Source organism: Triticum urartu, unplaced genomic scaffold (genome assembly GCF_003073215.2).
Source record: "Triticum urartu cultivar G1812 unplaced genomic scaffold, Tu2.1 TuUngrouped_contig_6878, whole genome shotgun sequence".
Classification (NCBI taxonomy): Eukaryota; Viridiplantae; Streptophyta; class Magnoliopsida; order Poales; family Poaceae; genus Triticum; species Triticum urartu.
The window spans coordinates 1-9,570 of NW_024117674.1; the positions used below are offsets into that span (position 1 = coordinate 1).

The window sequence follows — 9,570 nt, forward strand, 5'->3', positions numbered from 1 at the left end:
GGCGAGGGCCGGCGCCGCCCCTGCCGGTTGGTGGTTCCATTCCCCGACGAGCCATCCAGCTGCAGTTTCAGGGCTACTGACCGTTCGAGCGCAAATGGTGCTGGCTGCTGCTTGTTTTTGTTTTCCCTTTTAGGCAAATCTTGTGCTGGCCACTGACCGTTCCAGTAGCAAATGGCGTTCAAATGGCTCGGCCTTGAATACGCCGTCCAGTTGATTGACGGTGTAGCCGCTTGTAGGGAGGGACGGCTACGTTGTACGCATCCGTGGTCCCAGATATACATGATGAGTCTTAACTGATTGTTCACACCGAATGGCCATCAGCATCATCCATGCCGCCAGACCGGACCCCTGAAATGTCACATGAAAATGATCGGTGGAGCAGAATCGAGATTGACTAGACTCATAGAACACGAGCAACTTGACAGTTAGTTTGACAGTAAATCGGTAATGGTGATAAACTTTTCACCCTCTAGAAACGCCAGAACAGTCAATTGGGGTAGAATAAGAACCACAGCTACGACAAGCTTAGCATTGATCTATAGGGGAAAAGTGCTCCCAGTTCTTTTAATGCATTCGTGTTAGCTCATATCATTTCTTTTTCCAGAAATCCCTTAGAGCAACTACAAAATTTGTTTGTACATTACATGATTATTACACAAGTATGCAATCCGAAATCTCCCAATCAAATAACAAAATAGAACAGCTATGATCTCCTGTCTGACTTGTAATCACTTGTCCTCCTTTCTTCAGCTTCTTTTCTCTTCTGTTGCCTGAAAATAAATAAGAGAACCATGTTACAATTGACACGATGCCCAGAAAGATAACGAAAATGGATATTATTAAAGGTTGCTGCAATCTAACTTGATACAAGTCGTTCTTATAAACTATGCAGTTCAAGTAAACAAATCCACATGTAGTTATCATGGTTCAGACTTGAATAATTGCATGAAACCACAACTTCAGGGTCCCCCTTAGCAATTTACCACAGCTATAGGACTTCTTTTCACAAAACACAACTTCTGAACTAATCTTTATAAGTAAGCCAAACCGGCCAATTCCATGTTGAAAAAGAAAACGTGACATGATGGGTCCACTCGCCAGCGCTTTGTGTGGACGCTCGCATGGGATATGCTGAAGTGGATGTGGGAACCACAGGCCAGCCTCTCATCTCCCTCTTCCCCTTGCGTGCTTCCTCCTATCATCTTTTTATCCAGGCTCTAGCAAAGCCAAGTCGTGACGAAAAACATGGCGAGATGGTGTGCCAGCAGTTGGTGTGGTGTCTGCAGACTAGGTCCCCAGTGTACATGAGCAGCAGGGCATATAGCAACAGAAGACAATGAAGTAGGAGCCGCCGAGTAGGTTTGTGCCTCCCGTGCGTATGTGCACGACACAGAGCAGCCCACCTCACAATCAGGCCACCAGCCACCACTACCGACACACGCCACGTCACCACCGTGCCGTTCTGCTCTCTGTTGCAATTGTGCCGCCACCATCATCAGATCGGGCCAGTGGCCGGCTGCAGCAGCAAACTGAACCTGCGGAGGAGGCAGCAAAGGGACTGGTGACGGGAATCGCACTCAAGATCAAGCGGTGGCGCTGGGTCAAGGTTGTCCTCCGTCTCCAAGTCCCACTCTGGAAGCTCGGATGATTGTCGAAAGGAGGCCGGGAGGTGGGGGTGGTTGTGGATGGGCGGCGGACTCAAACACGGCAGACGTCGGAGAACAAGTCTGTGGCAACAAGACAACAGATCAGAGAAAGAGAGGTGGAGCTCCAAGGAGCTTGAGGTTGGAGGAAAGGAGAGAGGTCATCGAGCAGACAGGGGTTCAGCCTTGGGAGGGAGAGACAAGAGAGAAGGCTTGCAGGTAGGCCCCATGTCACCTATATTATACATGTGGCCATCCATGTTAGCACAGACGGGTGGACTCGTCTTATCAGGTTTGCTCTCAAACATCCGAAAAACAGCTGATTTGGGTCATCCGTGAAAGTTCAGACTACAAGTTGTGGTTCTGTGAAAAAAGGTCCAAAAATTCTGGTGAACTGTAAAAGGAATACCTAAAGTTGTGGTTGTGTAATTAACTCTAAAAAATAAGCTGAACACTTCATTGTCGCATTAATAACGTCCATTAAATAATCTAAGTTATCAATTTCAACATCAAGTTCAACTTGGTACCATTACAATTATGCTACAACAGCGTGGAGTAGGCAGATTTCATCAGGAAAAAAAACGAGCATGTAAAAGCACACAGGGCTACAGCTATGAACATTTCCATTGGTTAATCTGATTGGTAAGCATATTTTGATCAGCAGCAACAGACAAACAAAAATATGACTACATTAAGGAACAACATGTGCTATAACGGATTATGAAGGAAATAATTGTGTGGAAAGAAGAGAACTCACGCAAAAGCAGCATATCCACCAGCAACAGCATTTTCAGAAGTCAAAAGTGTGGCAGATCCACTGGCTGCTGACCGACTGTCAAGTCCACTAGCAGCTGCAGGGTTCTTAGTATCACCATCAACCTAGCCAATAACAGAAAACAGAAGCCGGTCATAAAAATGTTGATTCCAAAAGAAGGTAAATGCATTGAGCGAGGGAATTAGAAACCTTATCCCATTTTGACTTTTTGTTTGGCCTAGCCTCTTTCTGTACAGTATCTGCCGATGCCGGAACCGATAAAACCACTATTTGATCAGCAGCAACAGACAAACAAAAATATGACTACATTAAGGAACAACATGTGCTATAACGGATTATGAAGGAAATAATTGTGTGGAAAGAAGAGAACTCACGCAAAAGCAGCATATCCACCAGCAACAGCATTTTCAGAAGTCAAAAGTGTGGCAGATCCACTGGCTGCTGACCGACTGTCAAGTCCACTAGCAGCTGCAGGGTTCTTAGTATCACCATCAACCTAGCCAATAACAGAAAACAGAAGCCGGTCATAAAAATGTTGATTCCAAAAGAAGGTAAATGCATTGAGCGAGGGAATTAGAAACCTTATCCCATTTTGACTTTTTGTTTGGCCTAGCCTCTTTCTGTACAGTATCTGCCGATGCCGGAACCGATACACCAGCTACAGCTGCTGCTGATATGGCGGGGGGGGGACACAGATGTGAATCAGAAATACAAGATTGCCTGAAGGTAATAGTTTGTCAAAATAAAGCACGCACACTTCTTTTTTCTCGCAAGAAAAAATGCAAACGTACCTGAAATCTTCGCTATTGATGGATTGATTGGAGGTTGTACTCCAGAACTAGTAAAATCAATTCTTGGATTTCTTTTCTTCTCCTGTTCCTTCCTCTCAAGTTCACGCTTCATATCAGCTTCTGTAGACAAATTGGCGGCAGATACAAGATCGTGATTGGACTATACTTCCTTAGATAAGACCAAAGCATAAAGAACTGAAAGATTCACTGTCAACAAATGCGCACACACGGGTTGTAAGGATAGTTCACCAACAACCAGGATAGAAGGTGGTGAGTGGGAGATGTTTGGTAAAAAAAATTGAGACAAATCTGAAACTAAATAAAATGTTAGAAAAGAATACAGACAGAAAACAAATGAAGAACAAGCATGGATTAGCCGTAGTAGAACACCTAGTGTTACGACTAGAATATGCACTTAAGGACTTAGCACTAGGTGTATAACCCATCTGGAAGAGGAGGGAAAGGTATGAGAGTTCAGAAGGACGGGTACAGCGGGAAAAGGTACAAGAGTTCAGAAGGTCGAGGGCAGCATCCGGGAAGAGGGATTTCTTATTGCTTGAGAAACAAAAGATACGAGGCCGACTGGCATTGTCTTCAAACTCAAGGAAAGGACAGCTTGGACTCTTTCCAACGAGTTACTTCTAATCTCCTCTCAAGCCTACCATAACTTGAATCGGCTTGATCCTGGCCTACTCCTAACCTGCCATGACAGCCTCTTCTGAGTTTGTATGCTGCGCTGCAGCACTTTCACCAGGAATGTCTAAATAAACACCAGGAACATCTAAACAAACCGGGACCTGTATAACCAGCTGGTTCTTTTTCCCTGGCTAGCTCAGCGCCCGTGCGTTGGTACGGAACCACCAAAAAGCTGAGGAGTTAGCCAAACAGCATGGGAGATCTATGGACAAGCTTATGTGCAATTTGACCGTTGCATGGGTCTAGCGAGAAAAAAGAGAGTGAAATGGAAGGGGGGGACTTGCAGCCTTGCAGGCAGGGATGCGGCGAAGCAACTAAAACAACCATGGGAGTGTTGCAGGATTTGAATTTGAGACATTGATGGATGGGCATAGCAAAGAAGAGATACGGCCATGGTTTTGGGGTTCGGTCTGAAATTTTCAAAATACGGTTCCATAGAACCTGACCCCCTCAGCCTTGGGCAACCGGCTTGTCAACACCATGTCCGGTGGCTCACCAGCCTTCCATAGCATTTCTTGTGCAGCACTGGAGCGGATTGTACCGTCCGCAATGGCATACCGAACATGCGATGAAGGTTAACAGCACCTATCACGTGCATGGTGCAGGGGCATGCTCTCAGAGTACATCCAGACACACCCTTCTCTGCTGAATCGCTCCCAATCAAATAGCTGACTGAGGTTACCCTTACTCATTGCTGGCGTCACATGGATGGGTGTCTGCGCTCAGCAAGAACAGATGGAGTGTAAACGCATGGCGCTTAAGGTGGCACTGGCGGTGGACCTAACTGTCAGCGCTTGACAAAGGCAGCAATCATGAGGGTGGCTGGACAAAAGGAGGTGGTTCCAAGAAGATGCTTAGATGAATGAGGTAGACGTAGGTATGGTTGGAGAGGAAGGTCATGGTGGAAATGGCTCAAAGAGGGTGGTTGGACGAGGTGCAGGGTAGGTTAGGGAAGGGAAGTATGACATGGGAAGGCGGTATTGATCATAAAGTGGTGCACAGACCAGATGGGCACCACTGCAATCACCACTGAAGGGCAACGAGTTGGTGTGGTCAAGCTGCAGAGTTCTTGAGCTCAGTATAGACTGCATGTGGTGTGTTTTGGACTTATAAGCAGGAGTTTGGGTGGTGATTGATCAAATGCCATGATTCATCTTCCTTGTTTTAATTAATAGCTGATTGTTATTTAGTAATACAGGGTTTGATCTAGTTTCTAGTGTGAACTTATGATGATTAACAGGAGAACAAGGGCCCTGTTCTAGGTGAATATTGTTAGAACATGTAGTAGTTTGTTACCAGGGTCCAGGTACAAGCCCAAAAAAAGAAGCAGTGGCTTTGTATTGCTTATGCGACAAGTACATGGGGTTTTCTATATTTTATTATAACATAAAACAACACTCTCCAGACAGTTTCATGATTGTCCACAACTTCTTTGATCTTCAATAGCTAATCAAGCCCGGCATACTTAAAAGTTTGAGGCAACCTGGAGGGTCATGGGATTCGATATGCCTTACAAGCAAGTGCACACACTCAAAACTTAAAAGCAGTGTGCATGTTCCTTTGCAATCACATCCCAGATGGCCGCCATAGTGGAACTTCTATTGATTTCAACTACAATTGCATGACTAAATAGGTACTGGTATTATACATGAACATGGAAGCTACACTCAGATGTTCAATTATCTTTCAAAAAGGAAGGTGTGGCCCAAAAGGATAGCATATTGGATCAAACATGACTATAGCATACCTATCTCATCGTAGTAGTCACTTTTATCGTACCCATATGGATTGAAAACATCTTTACTGAAGCAGGTCCCTATCTGATCAATTTCTTGGTACCGCACAGCATGCTGCAAAAAGTCAGGATTTCTGTAGTCCTTTCTGTTACGCACTTCAGCATTAAAGCTCTTTCCAGACCTTTTGTATCCAAGGAACTTGTTTATCCTTTGCTGCAGGAAAACAGTGGAACATGAGTAACTACAGCCATATTTTCATGTAAAAACAAGAACAAGTGTGAAGGATGTAGACCTGCATTCCAAGTGGTATGGGTATCACATGGAAAGCCGTCATACAACGATAAGTTTAAGTTAACATGAAAAAAGACCCACATGAGTGTACAAGAAATAATCAAAAGTTTAAGAAACCATAATCACAAATAGGCTGCCTGAACAATTTGGAGATCTATTTATGCATTAGAGAAAAGAAATGGAAAGTACAAAAAAAAGGTATCTCAGAAATATCGTATTGCAGGAAGTGGTGTGGAAATATATGAAACAGTTGCCAACAGAATATTTTCACCATTTCAGATTACACAAATAATGACATTGCCAGAAGGGAGCTGTATGTTCTACATGAGAAATATGATGAATTTTTTTATGCTGAAAATAGTGTGGGAATAATAATTTGCTCGAAAGATAACCTGTAATGCTGTAGAACATTTTGTAGTCACAGGCGGAGGAAGGAAACGGCTCAATGGATCATCATTCTGAACATTGGTAGAAATATCAGAAGCTTCCTCCACCCTAGCATCTTCAGCTTCTGTTCCCGTTACATCCACTGGAACATCTGCCCTCATTTGGTTCTGCTCAGGTGCATCCAAATGCTGAGAAGTTTCTGATAGGACTTTTGGGGTGAGAATATGAACAGTGCCTGAGAGAACTCTTTCTTCAAGAATCCCTACAAGATAGGATAGAAATATAAAGCAGACTGGATATAAAATCGGAAGTGTAGATGTTGTAATGACTCCACAAAAAGGTGAAGACAGCCAGTAACTAAACTGAAAACACTTCTATAGATGGCAGAAATATGTACGCCAAGTGTTCCAACAATAAAAATAAAATAGAATGCATACTCCCTCCGTTTCTTTTTACTCCGCATATAAGATTTGGTCAAAGTCAAACTACACAAAGTTTGACCAAATTTATATTAAAAAAATATGAACATCTACAATACTAAAACTATATAGTATGAACATACGTTTCATGGTGCATCTGATAATATTGATTTCATATGGTGAATGTTTATATTTTTTAATATAAAGTTAGTCAAACCCTACAAAGCTTGACTTTGACCAAACCTTATATGCGGACTAAAAAGAAACGGAGTACAATTTAGAGCACATGAAAAGAAGTGTAGCGGCTGTTATGATTTGATTTTGCACAAAAGGCGAACAATACCTTCAACTTAAAACACTTCTACACATGACAGAAATATGTTCGTCAAGCAACACCAGAATTGAAATCCAACATAATATCAAGAATTCCCATTTGTTTACTGCATATCTGTTGGTATTAACTGGTGATCACAAATAACAAATTATCAAAGGAGTATATCTATTAAAAATGAAGTCCCTTACAAAAAAATTGTGACACCTCTGATGCAGTCTGCGGTCAAGGGCTCAAAGGGTGTATTTGGTTGTTGCCCAAGGTTGCCCTACCAGAAGATTGACTAGCCACAATTTTAGTTCATGTTTTGATTGCCCATAAATTGGCCAACATTGGCTAAAAAAATGAACTAGAGATGGGAAAGGAGCATTGGCATGCCAAAAAGTCGGCACTCATCCAGATAAAGACCAATATTTTGGTCATGGCCAAAAAAAATGGTAATAAGGTACTATTTGGTCCCAATCCAAACAAACCCAAAGTGTTCCAACTTTGAGTTAGCAAGCAAATGTACTCTGGACAAGATTAAAGAACCTACAAATCTGTTGCCGAGGTTATTAGTAGCCAAAAAATCAAATGCTAACACATGGAAATAAGAATATTTGTAGCATTCTCTATTTTCATGGTTCCAGCTATGTCTTTGCTCTTCTTCAGGTCATACTTGTCAACAAATATTCTGTATATAGAATAATAGAAATATTAACCACTTTCAGAACTTCCCAAGTCAAACATTTTGGCACAAGAAAAAAATCTACACGGTTTAGAGAATAATCTATGTCGCACGTCACCTATTTCATCTCATTTTGACACAAGTTAACGTTATCTTGCAGTTTCAGTGATTAGACTACTGTTAGATGATTTAAATACTTGTTTCTATGTTTGAGTTATTTCCATGCATGCAATATGCAGTTGTACTAGAGCATTACAAAAGAAACCATGTATTATAAATATTAGCAATGAAATGAGATATCAGGTACAAATCTGAAGCAGATAGCTCATCAGATATCAGTAGCTTTTATGGACTTTTGCCACAAATATTATAAAGTGTATTTGATATCTGGATCACATGTGTGTCATCTAAGAGTCTAACCCAGAAAGAAATTACACATTCAAAACACAAAAGGCTGTGTACTAACATGACTCTTCAGCGAACAAATTAAGCAAATATAACATAATCAAATGTTACAGTTTTTTATTTTAATTTACTCATCACTAAAGGAAGAGATTTCCATCTTACTGTCTTATGAATAAATGATAATACTCCATTCAGATTTCTAACCACAGCTAGTAGTGCTTCATGTTTTCTAGTGTGCCTTATCCATCTGACATTACTGGTACATTTCACCATATCTCTAATTCGTGTTCTTCTGATAGCATAAGATGTACACTTGAGGTAACCACAAGCACCAACACACATAGCAATCGGCAACATTGAACAAGTAGAACTCTATGTGTCACCAATTCATCAAACTAACCAGACACATTAATTTGCACTGGAGTGTAGGATTGCATACCGAACATAGCACAGAGTAACAATTATACAGCATGCTTACCCTCAGCATCCTGAGCATCCAAGCCCAAGCCGCCTATGCCACTCATGATCTCCCCGTCCTGCAACCAAACCGCAAGTAACAACGTCATCGTTAATTTAGAAAAGCAATAGAATACAGCAAAGGATTACTAATGACATACTCCCCAAGCTCTACCTCCTGGTCAGGCGACATTGCCATCTCGTCATGCGCGTAGTCCACTATAGCAAGCGACCCGCGCCGTGGCGGGCGCGGTAGATCGGGCGGCGGGGCGGACAGCGGGGGACGAGATGGGGAGGGGGACGAAACCGCGAAAGGTAGGGGCGAACGGCGCGAGGGCAGCGGCGGAAGCGCCGGAGAGACCTGGGGGCTCGCTAGGGGTTTGCGGCTGGCCTGCTCCTCGGGGAGGGGAGGCGGCGAGTGCTCCGGCGAAGGGTTGGGGTTCGAGTTAGGGTTGGAGCTCTCACCTCCGGTTCGAGGTGACGTGGAGGGGGAGGTTGCCGCAGCGGGCGGCGGCGGGGAAGGAGGTCCGGGCTCGTCGGCGTCCTCTTCGTCGTCATCGTTGTACATGGAGAACAGCGCGGCTATGCCCTCGGTATCTGACGCCATGGCGATGAGGAGGGAGCGGAAGGAAGGGTCGAATTTGGGGGTGGATCGAAGGCTAGGGCGCGGGGAGGACGAAGGCGAAATATTGCAAATCTAGGAATTTGGGAGTTCAACTAGAAGACGATGGTCAGGCGGTGACGGCGCCAGGGCCCACCTTCCAACGTTGCAAATTCCCACGTGAATCTCCGCATAAAATTAATGATATAGAAATTAGACGTGCAATATTTATAACACATCTAGATGTGCTTTAGCAAAACTGAAATATAGTTAGCAACAAGGACGAGAATGCTTTCGTGGTAAAAATATACCGGTAACGTTCCCCGTGCCGCTCCCGCGAGCGGCCGGGCGGAAACCCTAAACACTGACGCC

The 9,570-nt window shown here is 43.5% G+C and overlaps 1 protein-coding gene across 1 annotated transcript; it reads right to left on the reverse strand.

The window, feature by feature from the left end:
• Positions 1-497: 497 nt before the first annotated feature.
• On the reverse strand, positions 498-9,307 carry LOC125531205 (SAP30-binding protein). Its single transcript, XM_048695613.1, has 8 exons — positions 8,773-9,307; positions 8,620-8,677; positions 6,325-6,581; positions 5,653-5,854; positions 3,210-3,329; positions 3,000-3,100; positions 2,793-2,914; positions 498-770 (listed from the first exon to the last, which is right to left on the reverse strand). Exons 1-8 carry the CDS (start codon positions 9,202-9,204, stop codon positions 704-706), a joined length of 1,359 nt encoding a protein of 452 aa, XP_048551570.1. The 5' UTR covers positions 9,205-9,307; the 3' UTR covers positions 498-703.
• Between the last annotated feature and the right edge of the window lie 263 nt (positions 9,308-9,570).